This window comes from Astyanax mexicanus, chromosome 8 (assembly GCF_023375975.1).
Source record: "Astyanax mexicanus isolate ESR-SI-001 chromosome 8, AstMex3_surface, whole genome shotgun sequence".
Lineage (NCBI taxonomy): Eukaryota > Metazoa > Chordata > Actinopteri > Characiformes > Acestrorhamphidae > Astyanax > Astyanax mexicanus.
Window position 1 is genome coordinate 6,259,223 of NC_064415.1, and position 18,336 is coordinate 6,277,558.

The 18,336-nt window shown below is 36.0% G+C and overlaps 2 protein-coding genes across 2 annotated transcripts in view; one reads left to right on the forward strand and one right to left on the reverse strand.

Moving 5' to 3' along the window:
* Positions 1-18,336, reverse strand: part of LOC125803813 (E3 ubiquitin/ISG15 ligase TRIM25-like) — a 269,398-nt gene that overhangs the window by 127,484 nt on the left and 123,578 nt on the right. The gene's annotated exons all lie outside the window — the stretch shown is intronic.
* LOC125803826 (tripartite motif-containing protein 16-like) lies at positions 4,628-9,611 on the forward strand. The gene is made up of 6 exons (XM_049482139.1): positions 4,628-5,244; positions 5,365-5,460; positions 5,844-6,077; positions 6,815-6,974; positions 7,358-7,417; positions 8,671-9,611. The coding sequence occupies exons 1-6, from the start codon at positions 4,654-4,656 to the stop codon at positions 9,204-9,206; spliced, it is 1,677 nt and encodes a 558-aa protein (XP_049338096.1). The 5' UTR covers positions 4,628-4,653; the 3' UTR covers positions 9,207-9,611.

Here is an 18,336-nt window from a genome sequence, read left to right on the forward strand (position 1 = left end):
GGAGAATTTAGCTTCAACAACAGAGTTTTAAACAGACACAACACAGAAATATGGGGGTCTTGAGGAGCTCCATTTAACTTATATCCTCCACCTTAAACAGAAGAGGAGCTGGTAAATTAGCTAGTTAGATTATTAATAAATATTTACAGCTTCTCATTATCTCAGTGTTTTATTATATACATAAGAAATGAGTGAAATGGTTCTGTTTTACACCAGCCAGAGCCGTATAGAGAGAGAGAGAGTCGCTTCAGCTCCGTTTACTCCAATCTTCACTTTTTAACAGCAATGTCGACTCGTGGAGCTTCTCAATAGTTCCTGTAATTTAGCGACTAATACTAGCAGCCCCACAGAGCTGCAGCAGAGTACAGCGTTAGTGCTGCACTTTTACAGGATAAAACCATTAAATATCCTGATTTAATACTGTCAGCACACCTGAATCTATTTAACATGTAGAGTACAACATGGTCCCCACTAAATTACCATCGTTAAGATCGTTAACAGAACAGATTAGGGTAAATTAGACAGAGCTAGATAAATAATCCTGTCTGTGTTTGTAGGTTTTGTATTCTTGTTACTGAATGTAACTACTCCATTAATTTTAAGATAAGACTATTCATTCTGAATAAATAAATAATATCATAAGTATATATATCTTAATTTATGGAACTTATTTATATGAAGAAATGTATAGAGAATGTATAAATAATGCCCAAGGCAAAAAAAAAAAAAAAAAAAAAAAAAAACTATACACACTTATGGATTAATCATTTTTACTAACCCTTTGTTTTTGTTTTTTTATTCTGTTTTTATTTTATATTACATTTTATTGCTAATGACTGTTTACAATGTTGAGTCTGTCATTGTACATATTTTAAATTTCTCAGTTTGAAAAGTTAAAATTATACAGACTTCTCATGAAATAAATGTGTTGTTGTTAGTAAGTCAGAATCTGATTTTAAGACATCCCCAAACTCCCATCAGTGTAATTATATCAGTTAACATTAGGATATAAATGCTTTTCATTACAATACGATAATCAAAACTCAAAAAAATAAAATAAGTTTTTACATTTAAACAAAGCCTATCAATGGAATTACATGTACAGAAAGGAGTTATATTATATTATTATAATATTGTAAATTACTGCATTCTTTAACTGCTAATGACTAAAACTGCAGTTCTGTCTCAGTGTTTAAATTGCTGATATTAACTTTCTGGAACTATTGGAGCTCCTCATGGGTCTCGAGAACACCAAGCATTTAGGACTTCCGCTGTAGCGACTCTCTCTCTATACGGCTCTGACACTAGCTAGCTAACTGACTATATTATATAAAAGAGAGAGAGCGAGAAGGAGAGAGAAAGAAGGAGAGAGAATGTGAGAGAGAAATTAGGCTAAATAGCAGAACATAAGCTGGTTATAAACTGACACACAGCAGAGGAGCTGAGGAGCTCAGTTCCCCAGAACCTGCAGAGCTTCAGACACAGCTGCAGAGAACGGCTTCACTTCAGCTTCAACTGGATCCAAACTGGACAGATAAGTGAATCTATCTGACTGGCTTTAGTAAAGAGCAGTGGAGCTTCTGTGTTAGACGGAGTTTTACTGTCTAGTAGCCTCTGTGCTAGCTAACGCTAACAGGCTAGCTAACGCTAACAGACTAGCTAACGCTAACAGGCTCAAGTAACGTTACGTAGATACTGCTAAAATGCAAGCTAACGCTAACCGGCAAGCTAACGCTAACAGACTAGCTAACGCTAACAGACTAGCAAACGCTAACAGGCTAGCTAACGCTAACAGGCTCAAGTAACGTTACGTAGATACTGCTAAAATGCAAGCTAACGCTAACTGGCAAGCTAACGCTAAGCAACTAGCTAATGCTAACCAGCTAGCTAATGCTAACCGTTTGCTTTGGCTCAGTTAACTCAGTTAACCTACAGGAGAGAAACTCCTATTTATGATTTAAACTATAGAACAGTGTGTGCTGAATCCAAACGCTCAATACAGCCAAACAATTAAACAGTGGGAAATCCCAGCTCCCTAACTAGTAAATATAGCCTTCGCATTTATATTACATTATGTGTTCATCTCGTAAATATAATATACTGCATGTTTTGAAGGCATTATTAATTGGGACTCGATAAAATGCAGAATGTACATGTTTATTATTTACAAAAAAATAGTTAGCTAACCTTTCTAACTCCTTCATTGATTTCACTGATTGAGTAAATACTGCAGTAATAAGAAGCTCTAAATATCAGTTAATTGGTTAAGTTACCCACTGTTGTTACCGGATTCAGCGTTTTACCGGGCCCATTATTAGTGTGGGTGTGGTACTGAATCAGGTGTAAATGATAGAGATTATTAAATGTGTGTCTTTGTGCTAAAATGTGTGTGTAGTGTGTAAATAAAAAGTGATTAGGTTGGTGTGGGCTATTGTAATGCAGGTGTCATGTGTGGCCGCTGTAATGAGTAAATGGCAAATTCTGTAGTTAGGAACTTTACTTACATTACTTGTATTATTTATTATTATTACAGATGACAGCCACACTCCCCTGGATATCTTTAAAATGTACTTTTCAGAGGATGCTCTGGCAGGAAGGAATAACCTGGACAGTTTACACAGGAAAGAACTACTTTCCCACAGACCAGATTCTCTTATTACTCTGTAATGTCACTGACTGACTGAGGTAAGATACAATTGTTGTAATTTTATGTGTCAGGATTTTACCCATATTCTGTGTGTGTTTTAAATAATCTGTAAAAGAGTTTTCATTGCCTCTTTTTTTCTTACACTGCACACTTTCCAAATGTAAAAGTGTCTCAAACATTCATTGTTTGAGCCATTAGAATTCAAGTGAGTTTAGAGTACTAAACTTTTTAAATAGTGTAATTCCAGATAGCTTAACTGTGTATCATTATTATTGTGAGCACATGGGTAGAGTACAAGCTAAAAATCAGTTGTGACTAAATATTGGCTTTAAATATCGGTCATCTGCCACTTGTGATCTTTAAATATCGTCATCGGCAATTAAAAAAACAATAAAGGTCGATCACTAGTCTATACGTTCCTCTATATACACACAGTACTAAGGAGTGGTTCAGAGGAAGCCGTGCCGTGAGTGGCTGTGCTGGGGGTGTGTGATGAGATGTTGGGAATTTTAAAGAAAAGCGTAAATCAGATTGATTCACACAGCATATAATTTAAAATGTCGTAAGTTCTTTGAGTCTACTAATTCTCACGATTCTAGCTAAAAAACTGTGATCTGCAGAACCTTTCATTTTTTTTGTCCAAAACTTTTAAATGTATTCCTATGGGGAAAATGTTTAGCTGAAAAATGCCCGCTGTAAGAAAACCGGACGAAGTATTGTTCCAAAAGCACAAGCAACGTAATTCAGTGGTTGTAACATGAAAGCAGTAGGAGGAGAAGCATATAGAAAAACGCAAATAGAATAATAATAATAAGATTTTTTCCAAGCCAACTTAATAATTCTCAATCACAGTGGATATAAGTTGCCTAGCTGGTGAACTATCTCTGTTTTGTGTGTGAAAGCTGGTTAGCTATGCTAGTGTAAATAGCTGTAAATAAGATTAAATAGGCTGTTGGAATGCTAGGTTAGCATATCTAGCTACTTTATGATCAGTGTTCACAGCAGTAGCTACTTCAGACTGCATTTACTTTAAATATGATACGACCAGAAACCACTTAATATGAACTGCTAATACTACTACTACTACTACTACTACACAAACACACACACACACACACACAGAGTGAGTTGACCGCAGTGTTTTAAAGGAACTGGGAGCTGAATGATCAGGGAGGTCAGTCAGATCTGGATTATAAGATATTAAACATATTAAACTATATAAATCAGTTTAGAATGTTGTGTTATATTTTTAAAAAACGATATTTTACTACTTAGTAATAATCTCAACTGAAGGGCTGTATTATTTATAATAACATAAATATCAGATCAGTATTGTCTAAAACTCAGCAAGAAGAGTCTCTTAGTAGCTGAACAGATTTTAGTCCTGTCTCTGTTTCTCTTTCTTTAATGCTCAGGACCCCACAGGACTGCAGTAACACTGATTAGCATGGTGGTGGTGTATGAGGTGTTAGTGTGTGTTGTGCTGGTACGAGTGGATTAGACACAGCAGTGCTGCTGGAGTTTTTAAACACACTCCTGCAGCTCTGAAAGGGCTTGTTAATGAGCTGATTATTTGGGTGTTTGAGAGGTTCAAGCTGCCAATGTTGGGTTCTTGAACAACTTTGTTGAGTCCAAATCCCATCTGATTGTTGTGTCTTATCTTGTCTACTCTTTTGAATATTCGGTGCAATTACACATTCTCACCAGAGAGGTCTCCAAATCCCCAAATCTCACAAACGTGCAGTCTGTCTCTTTAAGTGAGAGTGAAAGTAAAATCTGATCATTTCCTGGATTACCTGCAGGTGTGTGAGTGTGTGAATCGGTGTGTGTCGTGTCTGGATCTACAGTTTTGTCACTAAGGTAAGTTTTCCTGAGTCTCTACAATAGTTCCTGTTTGAGTCAGACAGTGTGAGTATTGTAATCTTGGCTAATAAGTAGAATTACAGGATAGTTCTGTTCACTTCTCTCCAACAGAGAACCAGGAAACAAAATCTTCACACTGTAAAATGGCAGAAGCCAATGTTTCACTGGCTCAGGATGAGTTCAGCTGTTCAGTCTGCCTGGATCTCCTGAAGGATCCAGTTACTATTAACTGTGGACACAGTTTCTGTATGGTGTGTATTAACAAGTGCTGGGATCAGGAGGATCAGAAGAAGATCTACAGCTGCCCTCACTGCAGACACACCTTCACCTCAAGACCTGTCGTGCGTAAAAACACCATGCTGGCTGAGGTGGTGGAGAAACTGAAGAAGACGAGACTCCAGGCTGCTCCTCCTGATCACTCTTCTGCTGATCCTGAAGATGTGGAGTGTGATTCCTGTACTGGGAGAAAACACAAAGCCGTCCAGTCCTGCCTGGTGTGTCTGGCCTCTTACTGTGAAGCTCACCTCCAGCCTCACTACCAATCTCCAGCCTTTAAGAAGCACAAGCTGGTCAAAGCCTCCAGACGACTCCAGGAGCAGATCTGCTCTCAGCACGATAAACTGCTGGAGGTTTACTGTCGCACCGACCAGCAGTGTATCTGCATGCTGTGTATGCTGGATCACCATAAAGCACATGATACAGTGTCACTTGCAGCAGAAAGATCTGAGAAACAGGTCAGTGTGTAAATGGAGTAGCTACTCCAGATTATAGGACCTAATACCTTCACCTGTCCCATGAAGCATGTGGCATTTTATTTTTTAATTAATGTGTTTTGTTGGCTGGTTTATTTGCAGAAGCAGGTGGTGGAAACACAGAGGAAATACAAGGAGAGAATCCAGGAGAGAGAGAAGGAGCTTCAGGAGTTAATAGAAGCTGTGGAAACTCAAAAGGTGATTTTTAAAATAAGTAGAAGAATAAAGATCTGATTTTTCCCATTAAGGGTAATTATTTAATTACTTAACTAAAGGTGTCCTCATTTTTAAAATGTAATTTAAAGTCACATTTTATTTTAGTTTTAGTCATCAATTATTAAAATTAAATCATCTTTTCAGCTTCATGAGATAAGAAAAGCCACAGCATGAAGTTTGGGTTAATGCAATATTTATGTCACGTCTTATTCTGTGAGATTATTGGCTGGTTGCAAATAAAAAATCTGACTACTGATAAACTCTGATGTTCCTCAGTAATGAGATTATGAAGTGCATGTAAATCCACTTATTGATGTGAATGAACTGCTCCTAACATTCTCCTCTCTCTGTGATTCCACTACCAGCGCTCTGCTCAGACAGCAGTGCAGGACAGTGAGAAGATCTTCACTGAGATTATCCTCTCCATTGAGAGAAGACGCTCTGAGGTGAGGCAGATGATCAGAGATCAGGAGAAAGCTGCAGAGAGTCGAGCTGAAGAACGTCTGAAGAGACTGGAGCAGGAGATCACAGAGCTGAAGAGGAGAGATGCTGATCTGGAGAAGCTTTCATTCACAGAGGATCACATCCATTTCCTCCAGGTAACAGACACTGTTTTCTCTACAAATACAAAGTTTATTTTAGACTGTTTACACCATCTTTTTAACGTGATCTATATCTGATATTAGTCTGAACAGTTCTTAAACTGAAGCTCATGCACTAAAGAGCAGAGCTTCACATGAAGTTTCAGTTTCACCAGTGACTGAAAGCTGAGCTTAACAGAGAATGAGTTCCAGCTCACTTTAAAAAAGGGCATGTTGTTTGGCCACGCCCTCCTCTTTAATGTCTGTCCTTTATCTTTTTTGTTTAAACAATTTTAATTTTTTTTATTTTATTTAACTTAGTGCTGCAGCAGCACCATCTATTGGCTGTGTTCAGCAATTTGATTGGATATATCTTTAAAGAGAGAGCGGTTGTGATGTGTACTATTTAATTCAGTATGAACAGAGACATCAGTCCAAATGTTTATGAGGTCTGTTATCTCTCTATCACACCAATGAATCCCTCATTAACTGCTGTCGCCATTTTCCCTTATGCTCAATGTAAGTTTTGACGTAAATGTTGCATGAATTCTGATCTGTCTTGGATATTGGATATGTATCAGATTTCAATAACACAGATTTTTTTTTTCCTTTCACACTGTCTCATACATAATTAATCTGAATCATGAATGACTAATAAGATCAGATTTAGGCCAGATTTTACCTGATTTAATTTAATATAAATATGATTTAGAAATTGTTGAAGGTGTTATGTGTTTGTTTTTGTCTACATGTAGAGTTTTCAGACTCTCTCAGCTCCTCCTGGATCTTCAGCATCACCTGCTTTTACTCTCAGTCCTCTCAACACTTTTGAAGTTGTTATGAAGTCTGTTTCTCAGCTGAGAGGAAAACTAGACGAATTCTGGAAAGAGGAATTTGAGAAGACATCAGCTGCAGGTATATTAAATAAAAATTAAATAAAGTAAATATATGAAATGATAAGTCCATAAATAGTCATTCTGCACTCAGTACCTCATAATGACAAAGTAAAAACAATTTAGGATTTTTTAAAAAGTAAAAGAGTGTGAAGAGTTTCAGAATGCACTGTAGGTTCTTCTCTAAATCCTGATGAAGTGGTCAGTAGTTTCTGGACTGAAGTGGTTGAGACTGTATATAAGGTGTGACTTTATTGTGATTGAAAGTCCAGGTAGGGTAGATTAAGACTCTACATCTACATGGAGAGAAAATCCAGTATTAGATTATTTTAATGTTGTAGTAAATGTACAGAGGGAACAGAAGCTCAGTGATGCTGTGTAGTAACTGTGTACATTTTCCTGTAGTGAAGGAAGTGCAGATCATTCTTCCTCCTGAACCCAAAAGCAGAGAAGAGTTTCTGGAGTGTAAGTCCAGCCCTTTCTCTCTCTTCTCTCTCTTTCTCTCTCTCTCTCTCTCTCTCTCTCTTTAACTCTTTCATTCTCACAGACTCTCAGAAATAACACCACAATGTACAAATACACAAAGTTTAATCTGACATTTATACGTCTATATTAAATAATTAACTGTTATATTTCAACTGCTTACGTATAAACTTTATAAAAAACACCAACATTCATGAACTTTGATTTAGTGATAATGGCCTATCATAGTTTTGTATTTATTTAGATAAAACATCAAATTTGTGTTTTATGATAAAAACAATGAACATTTTACTACAAATCTGCAATTATTATACAACTCAATCGATTCTCTGTATAATGGATTAAAAAATTAGTATATTTTCTGGATTAGCGACTGTACTGAATCTCTGTGCAATAGTGAGCACTTGTATCCAGGCTGTTTCAGAGGCAAAGTGAACATGGAAAATTTCTAAATGCCCCAATCAAACACCAAACAACAAAGAACAGTAATTTTAAAGTGCATCTACAAGCATAACCAAAAACGTTCAGAAATGTATTGTTTTCTGAGATTTGTGACTAAACTGCAAATCACTTTCACCAATCTTTCCCCAAATATAGTCTCTGATCATCTTCTTTATTTATACTGATAAACTTCTTTATTTATACTGTAAAGTTATATACAATTCTGGACTGTTCTGAAAACTTCTTGATAGTTCTCACAGTTCCAGAAGCTTCTGGAAGTCTTTAGTATACTCAGCACTTTATATTTCACAAATATTCTTAAAAATAGATCAGTTTCAGATATGATTGTGCCACCACTAAAGCAAAACCTATATTTTGTATATTCTATTTTTATTGTATTCTTTAATTTTAGCTTATTTTATCTATATATCTATTTTAATAACAGCTCTTGGGTGTAAACTGGATCATGAGATCACAATTTCGTTCCACCTCATGTACCACATGTGATGCGAATGACAATAAAATCTTCTTGAATCCTTTAATCCTTGAAACTTTCTGGGGAATAAAACCTTTTTATTTTTTAAAGAATTAGGAAAACACACTTAACACCTGAGAACAAAAATATACATAAAATTGTTATGTTGTGTAATTGAATAATAATGAGAATAAATATATTTTTTAACATAATCAAACACTTTTCATAGATGCTTCCAGTATGTTCTCTGGTTATTTCAGTTTTAGGGGCTGTTTTTAGATCATTTTCTAAAAGCTGATGGGTTTTCTCTCTCTTTCAGATTCCTGTCAGCTCACACTGGATCCAAACACAGCCAATAAATACCTCCTCCTGTCTGAGAGGAACACAGTGGTGACCCGCAGCGACACAGTCCAGCCATATCCTGACCATCCAGACAGATTTGATGGATGGCCTCAGGTTCTGTGTAGAGAGAGTGTGAGTGGACGCTGCTACTGGGAGGTTGAGTGGAGAGGAGATGGAGGGGTTGGTATAGCAGTGTCTTATAAAAGCATCTCCAGGAAGGGAGGAGGCTGGGAGTGTGGGTTTGGATTTAATGGTCAGTCTTGGAGATTGTTCTGTAATTCCTCCAGATACACATTCAAATACAATAACAGAGATACTGAAATCTCTGGAGTGCCCGTCTCCTCTAGAATAGGAGTGTATGTGGATCACAGGGCAGGAACTCTGTCCTTCTACAGCATCTCTGATACCATGACCCTCATCCACAGAGTCCAGACCACCTTCACTCAGCCGCTCTACGCTGGGTTTTGGTTGAGCTCCAACTCATCAGTAAATCTTTTACTTTCAGCAAAATAGATGAACATGCAGAACAAAGGGAAGAGCTGGATGAGATCAGATAAGAACTGCAGAATCTAGACTGTAGAGCTGATCAAATAAAGTTATAATAGTGCTGGGAGATATTGTTAATATAAATAATCATAATTCTGAACGGTAATTACGTCTGTCCCAGATTAGAACTGCAGGTACATTTCCTGTATGGAAAGATTTATTCAGATGTAGTGTTAAATAGTTTAAACTGTTTATATCATTAACAGAGCTCACAGTAACAGAGTTCATATTTTAAACTTCATATTACAGAATTTTATTAATTTTTAACACATTATCATTTATTATAAACTGAATGAAAGATCACAATAAAATGTTTAAATTATTGTACTGTTGTTTTATCCTCAACATTTTTATATTAAACCAAAGAGAGAGGAAATCTGTGTTAATGCTTTAACTTTAATTTTACAATTAATGTAATATCAAAAGGAAAGAACAAAATTTATACAACTTATAGTCAAATATAATAGAAAATATACAGTTAACTTACTGTTCACTACACACATTAACTTACACTATGAAACACAGTTTAACAATATTGCACTGTTGATTGTAGCTTAAATTTATTATATTTATCATCACTGTCACATAAAAACATTATATATCTCTAAAGTAGCAACTTTACATTTCTATTTGCCCTTTCATCAGGAAATATTGACACAGTATGAAGATAAAGTATAAACATAAGATACAGTATACATAAGGTTTTTGTGTTAAAGCAGTTTTAAACGAATTAATCTAATATATGTGCTTCTATGTTGAGTTGATTTATTTGAGCATTTTATCGTTTAACTCTACACAGTTCTCTGTATTAATTAGATTTTATTTGTAATGTACTCAGATTGTATTCGTGTAATCTTGTAATGTTGTGGGATATATCTTATTAATAATAAAGTGGAAGCTGAAAGCTCAGAACAGAGGATCTAATTTGTCTAATTATTACTATTAGTTCTGGTTTTCAGAGCACTAGGAGCAGATGTCTGGGATAAATGGCTGAAGATGAAGCTGTTTTCTCATTTGTGTCTTTTGCAGCATTGAACCTAGCATTCTTAGACTACGCTAGAACTAGAACAGATCCAATCAGGTTTATTATCACAACAATGGAAACACAATATATAGAAATAAAAAATATATATAATAAATGCATTAGCTTCTATTCTTCACTCTACAACATAATTACACTGTTTTAAAATGTACTGACCAGTATCAGCGTATTCAGGTTTTTGATTAATCAATATCACTAAACTAATCCCTGTCAAAGGTGAGAAAAGTATCTCCATTCATTACTCTGTAGGTTATAAGCTATAATGACTATAATGTGCTATTAAAATGTTAATGTTGATAATATAATTTGGGATTTTGCACTAGGCTGTTCCCTGTTTTAGCTGCATATATTCTCATTGTAAATGAATGTATTTTCGAAGCTTAGTTTGTCTGTGGAGTTTTTTCTGTAGCATAAAACCCACAAAGCTATGAAAACTGTGCTACTTTACTTCACCTTGTCACGTCTTAGCCCTGTCTCATGTCTCTCTGTGTGTCCCACGTGACCTGTGCCCCTGTGTTCTGTTTCAGTACTTTTCCACCTGTGTCAATTTGTAGCTCCGCCCCCTAGCCCCAGGTGTTTCCACTTCCCTTGTGTGCTATAAAGCCTTCCTTTGTCGCTTGTCCTTCGTTGGTCTTTGCACCTTCCTCTGTTGTTTTGTCGCTCCTTGTTACTCTCGTTTATTCTCTGCGTTCCCTAGTTCCTTGCTCTGTGTTTTTCTCTGTTTATTTCTTGTTTGGTTTTTCCTAGATTCTTGTTTAGCTCCGTGTTCCCTAGCTCCCTGTATATACCCTGCTTTGTGTTTATTTTCTAGTTTAGCTACTTGTATATATTCCGTTTGTTTATCATTAGTACTTCTTGTTTGTTTAGGTTTATGTTCTCTAGTTTCACTGGTTTGTTTTGGTTTTTGGTTATTCGTTTATCTTTGTTACGTGTTTACTTGTTTCATTGTTTATTTGTTATTTATTTAATAAATTATTTATATCGCCCTTACCTGCACTTGCGTCCGCCTCCTCGTCTCCCTGCCTGGGTATTCCTGACACACCTACTGATTTCAAAAGACTAAAAGACATTTTTTCTCTTTAAAGTTCTCAACAGATATGTTCTATTACATGAAATAATGTTAACAATTAAAAAAAGTTACAAAGAAGAGAGGAGAATTAGCTCTGGAGAGTGTCTTCCGTGTTTATCAGATGCTCCTAAGTGACTGAAATTAATGGGGTTTTAAGGAGGATTTAAGCAATAAATCTGAGCTCATAAATGTTTTAGAATAATAAAAATAAAAACAGAACAATATCACATGATTCAGCACTGCAGAAACATTTTCTAAAGATTTTAAACTCCAGTTATAAACCTTTTAAACTCCAGTTAGCTCTCTAACCACTCAGCACACATTAGCATCAATGCTAACTAGCGCCTCTCTTCTCTAGAACCTGTTTGATGTAGAAAAATGTACATTTAAAGGTAAACTTTCTTTGCTGTTTTAGTAAAATGAATCATTTTGCTTTGAAAAATCAGAAGAATATTCAAAACAAGTAGTTAGACTCTATTTTAACTTGGAGTTTTTAAAGGAGTTGAGGCTAATACTAATGCTAATAACCATGAAGGAGGGGGCATGTTTGTTTACTTTGTGTTAGATCCTGTGCTGCACTGATATAGATTTACAACCACAGTGATAATAAACGTACAAAATAAGTAATATAATAAACTCAGGTAATTAGAAGGACAGTAATTAGACGAAGAGCAGAATTTAGCTTCAACAACAGAGTTTTAAACAGAAACAACACAGAAATATGGGGGTCTTGAGGAGCTCCATTTAACTTATATCCTCCACCTTAAACAGAAGAGGAGCTGGTAAATTAGCTAGTTAGATTATTAATAAATATTTACAGCTTCTCATTATCTCAGTGTTTTATTATATACATAAGAAATGAGTGAAATGGTTCTGTTACACCAGCTAGAGCTGTATAGAGAGAGAGAGAGTCACTTCAGCTCCGTTTACTCCAATCTTCACTTTTTAACAGCAATGTCGACTCGTGGAGCTTCTCAATAGTTCCTGTAATTTAGCGACTAATACTAGCAGCCCCACAGAGCTGCAGCAGAGTACAGCGTTAGTGCTGCACTTTTACAGGATAAAACCATTTAATATCCTGATTTAATACTGTCAGCACACCTGAATCTAATTAACATGTAGAGAACAGCATGATCCCCACTAAATTACCATCGTTAAGATCATTAACAGAACAGATTAGGGTTAATTAGACAGAGTTAGATAAATAATCCTGTTTGAGTTTGTAGGTTTTGTATTCTTGTTACTGAATGTAACTACTCCATTAATTTTAAGATTAGACTATTGATTCTGAATAAATAAATAATATCATAAGGTCTAAATTTATGAAACTTTTATATTTATATGAAGAAATGTATAGAGAATGTATAAATAATGCCCAAGGCAAAAAAAAAAAAAAAAACTATACACACTTATGGATTAATCATTTTTACTAACTCTGTGTTTTTGTTTTTTATTCTGTTTTTATTTTATATTACATTTTATTGCTAATGACTGTTCACAAAGTTGAGTTTGTCATTGTACATATTTAAAATTTCTCAGTTTAAAAAGTTAAAATTATACAGACATCTCATGAAATAAATGTGTTGTTGTTAGTAAGTCAGAATCTGATTTTAAAACATCCCCAAACTCCCATCAGTGTAATTATATCAGTTAACATTAGGATATAAATGCTTTTCATTACAATACGATAATCAAAACTCAAAGCTCATAAAAAATAAGTTTTTACATTTAAACAAAGCCTATCAATGGAATTACATGTACAGAAAGGATTTCTAAATAAATATTGCAAATTACTGCATTCTTTAACTACTATTGACTAAAACTGCAGTTCTGTCTCAGTGTTTAAATTGCTGATATTAACTTTCTGGAACTATTGGAGCTCCTCATGGGTCTCGAGAACACCAAGCATTTAGGACTTCCGCTGTAGCGACTCTCTCTCTATACGGCTCTGACACTAGCTAGCTAACTGACTATATTATATAAAAGAGAGAGCGAGATGGAGAGAGAAAGAAGGAGAGAGAAAGTGAGAGAGAAATTAGGCTAAATAGCAGAACATAAGCTGGTTATAAACTGACACACAGCAGAGGAGCTGAGGAGCTCAGTTCCCCAGAACCTGCAGAGCTTCAGACACAGCTGCAGAGAATGGCTTCACTTCAGCTTCAACTGGAACCAAACTGGACAGATAAGTGAATCTATCTGACTGGCTTTAGTAAAGAGCAGTGGAGCTTCTGTGTTAGACGGAGTTTTACTGTCTAGTAGCCTCTGTGCTAGCTAACGCTAACAGACTAGCGTAACGTTACGTAGATACTGCTAAAATGCAAGCTAACGCTAACCGGCAAGCTAACGCTAACAGACTAGCAAACGCTAACAGACTAGCAAACGCTAACAGGCTAGCTAACGCTAACAGACTAGCTAACGCTAACAGGCTCAAGTAACGTTACGTAGATACTGCTAAAATGCAAGCTAACGCTAACTGGCAAGCTAACGCTAAGCAACTAGCTAATGCTAACCAGCTAGCTAATGCTAACCGTTTGCTTTGGCTCAGCTAACTCAGTTAATCTACAGGAGAGAAACTCCTGTTTATGATTTAAACTATAGAACAGTGTGTGCTGAATCCAAACGCTCAATACAGCCAAACAATTAAACAGTGGGGAAATCCCAGCTCCCTAACTAGTAAATATAGCCTTCGCATTTGTATTACATTATGTGTTCATCTCGTAAATATAATATACTGAATGTTTTGAAGGCATTATTAATTGGGACTCGATAAAATGCAGAATGTACATGTTTATTATTTACAAAAAAATGTTAGCTAACCTTTCTAACTCCTTCATTGATTTCACTGATTGAGTAAATACTGCTGAAATAAGAAGCTCTAAATATCAGTTAATTGGTTAAGTTACCCACTGTTGTTACCGGATTCAGCGTTTTACCGGGCCCATTATTAGTGTGGGTGTCATACTGAATCAGGTGTAAATGATAGATATTATTAAATGTGTGTCTTGGTGCTAAAATGTGTGTGTAGTGTGTAAATAAAAAGTGATTAGGTTGGTGTGGGCTATTGTAATGCAGGTGTCAGGTGTGACCGCTGTAATGAGTAAATGGCAAATTCTGTAGTTAGGAACTTTACTTACATTACATTGTATTATTTATTATTATTACAGATGACAGCCACACTCCCCTGGATATCTTTAAAATTTACTTTTCAGAGCTCTGGCAGGAAGGAATAACCTGGACAATTTACACTGGAAAGAACTACTTTCCCACAGACCAGATTCTCTTATTACTCTGTAATGTCACTGACTGACTGAGGTAAGATAAAATTGTTGTAATTTTATGTGTCAGGATTTTACCCATATTCTGTGTGTGTTTTAAATAATCTGTAAAAGAGTTTTCATTGCCTCTTTTTTTCTTACACTGCACACTTTCCAAATGTAAAAGTGTCTCAAACATTCAATGTTTCAGCCATTAAATTTAAGTAAGTTTAGAGTACTAAACTTTTTAAATAGTGTAATTCCAGATAGCTTAACTGTGTATCATTATTATTGTGAATACATGGGGAGAGTACAAGCTAAAAATCAGTTGTGACGAAAGATTGGCTTTAAATATCGGTCATCTGCCACTTATTCATCTGCCACAATTAAAAAAACAATAAAGGTCGATCACTAGTCTATACGTTACTCTACATACACACAGTACTAAGGAGTGTTTCAGAGGGAGCCGTGCTGGGGGTGTGTGATGAGATGTTGGGAATTTTAAAGAAAAGCGTAAATCAGATTGATTCACACAGCATATCATTTGAAATGTCGTAAGTTCTTCGAGTCTACTGATATTCACGATTCTAGCTAAAAAACTGTGACCTGCAGAGCCTTTCAATTTCTTTGTCCAAAACTTTTAAATGTATTCCTATGGGAAAATGTTTAGCTGAAAAATGCCCGCTGTAAGAAAACCGTACGAAGTATTGTTCCAAAAAGCACAAGCAACGTAATTCAGTGGTTGTAACATGAAAGCAGTAGGAGGAGAAGCATATAGAAAAACGCAAATAGAATAATAATAATAATAATTTTTCCAAGCCAAATTAATAACTCTAAATCACAGTGGATCATACCTGTCAAGTTTTAGATTTAAAAATAAGGGATATTTTCCTCTGTCCGCTTAAAGCTGTCCCACCAGCCCAACGAAGGTTCAGTATCCCTTACATTTTAAGACAGGCTTACAAAAAATCTAAAATAACCACATGTGAACCACTTACACACTACAATTAGATTATCAGAATCTGAAATGTTGTGGACATTCCTACATATGTCATTCTTTTAATACAGCCAAATTAAAAATCCTTTTCTAGATATTAAAAAAGTTAAGATTTCATGTCATTTTTGCCATAAATGCACTCTTTTATATTATATATTTATTTATTTATTTAATAGATTTAAAATTGAACAAAGGGTGCACAAATTCTGCAAAATGAATGTAGGTGACCTAAAAATAGTATTATGAGCTTTTACTAAAAGGACATGGACCACATATATTCCATCAGTAAAAATTAGTCCTAAGTGGCCTGCACAATTAATCATTTTTAATTAATACTTCTTTCTTTTGATCACTCAACCCCTGATCAGTTAATTTCGGTCCTCTTCACATTTCTAGTTAAACTGAGTCACAAGCTGTATTTTTTTTATTTTAAAAGGTTTAATCTGAAGAAAAATCGCTGAATATCCAGATATGTTTTAACATCAGCAGCTCCGACTAGCTGCCTGAACTCACAGCGACTAGGGGCTTCACCACACTGACTCTCCTTTGCAAGCTGATTGGCTGTTTCTCATGAAAGGCGGGGCTTTCTCCTTGAACCGGCTCCACGATTGGTTAGGAGACACAGCGCGGTCAGTGCCCTATCTCCTCAATAATATATATTTTTTAATCTTAATATAATTAGGGAAATTACGGGAAAATACTAATACTGGAGGACGGCAGGAAAGAGGAGTAAAATACGGTAGTTTCCAGGCCAAAACGGGAGACTTGACAGGTATGCAGTGGATATAAGTTGCCTAGCTGGTGAACTATCTCTGTTTTGTGTGTGAAAGCTGGTTAGCTATGCTAGTGTAAATAGCTGTAAATAAGGTTGAATAGGCTGTTGGAATGTTAGGTTAGCATATCTACAACCCCTGGCAAAAAGTATGGAATCACCAGTCTTGGATGAGCACTCCTTCAGACATTTCATTCTGTAAAACAAACTCTGATCAAAAACATGATACAATAATAAGGTCATTCCAAAGTGCAACTTGTTGGCTTTCAGGAACACTCAAAGAAATGAAGAAAAAACATTGTGGAAGTCAGTGAATGTTACTTTTATTGACCAACCACAGGGAAAAAAATATGGAATCACTCAATTCTGAGGAAAAAAGTATGGAATCATGAAAAACAGATAAACAAAAGATGATTCAAAATACATCACTAGTATTTAGTTGCACCACCTTTGGCTTTTATAACGGCTTTCAGTCTCTGAGGCATGGACTTGATGAGTGACAAACAGTATTCTGCATCAATTTGGTGCCAACTCTCTTTGATAGCAGTTGCCAGATCAGCTTTGCAGGTCGGAGCCTTCTTGTGGACCATTTTTTTCAATTTCCACCACAGGTTTTCAATTGGGTTGAGATCTGGACTATTAGCAGGCCATGACATCGACTGAATGTGTCTTTCTCCAAGGAATGCCTTCACTGTTTTTGCCCTATGGCACGATACATTGTCATCTTGGAAAATTATTTCATTATCTCCAAACATCTGTTCAATTGAAGGGATGAGAAAACTGTCCAAAATGTCAATGTAAACTTGTGCATTGATAGAAGAATTAACCACAGTCATCTCCCCAGTGCCTTTGCCTGACATGCAGCCCCATATCATCAAGGACTGTGGAAATTTGGTTGTTTTCTTCAGGCAGGCCTCTTCATAAATCTCACTGGAACGGCACCAAACTAAAGTTCCAGCATCATCACCTTGTCCAATGCAGATTCTTGACTCATCACTGAAGATAACTTTCATCCAGTCATCCACAGTCCATGATTGCCTCTCCTTAGCCCACTGCAGTCTTGTTCTTTTATGTTTAGGTGTCAATGATGGTTTTCTTTTAGCTTTCCTGTATTGAAATCCCATTTCCTTTAGGCGATTTCTTACGGTTCGGTCACATACATTGGCTCCAGCTTCTTCCCATTTATGCTTCATCTGTTTAGTTGTACTTTTTCGGTTTTCAAGACAAATGGCCTTAAGTTGCTTGTCTTGACGCTTTGATGTCTTTCTCGGTCTACCAGTACGCTTGGCTTTAACAACCATTCCATGCTGTTTGTATTTGGTCCATATCTTGGATACAGCTGACTGTGAACAGCCCACATCTTTAGCAACCATGCGTGAAGAGTTACCTTCTTCAAGAAGTTTCACAATCCTCTCTTTTGTTTCAAGAGACATTTCTCTTGTTGGTTCTTGCCACTCTAATTCGTCCAGCAGCCCTCCAAGGTGTCATGACTGCAGGTGTTTTTAACTGCAGACTAACGAGCAGATCTAATCTGAGGCAGGTGTCCATTTAGGGAAAGGAAATTGACTGGGTGTGTCCTTATTTTTTACCTTCAATTTTAGTGATTCCATACTTTTTTCCTCAGAATTGAGTGATTCCATATTTTTTTCCCTGTGGTTGGTCAATAAAAGTCACATTCACTGACTTCCACAATGTTTTTTCTTCATTTCTTTGAGTGTTCCTCAAAGCCAACAAGTTGCACTTTGGAATGACCTTATTATTGTATCATGTTTTTGATCAGAGTTGTTTTACAGAATGAAATGTCTGAAGGAGTGCTCATCCAAGACTGGTGATTCCATACTTTTTGCCAGGGGTTGTAGCTACTTTATGATCAGTGTTCACAGCAGTGGCTACTTCAGATTGCATTTACTTTAAATATGATACGACCAGAAACCATTTAATATGAACTGCTAATACTACTACT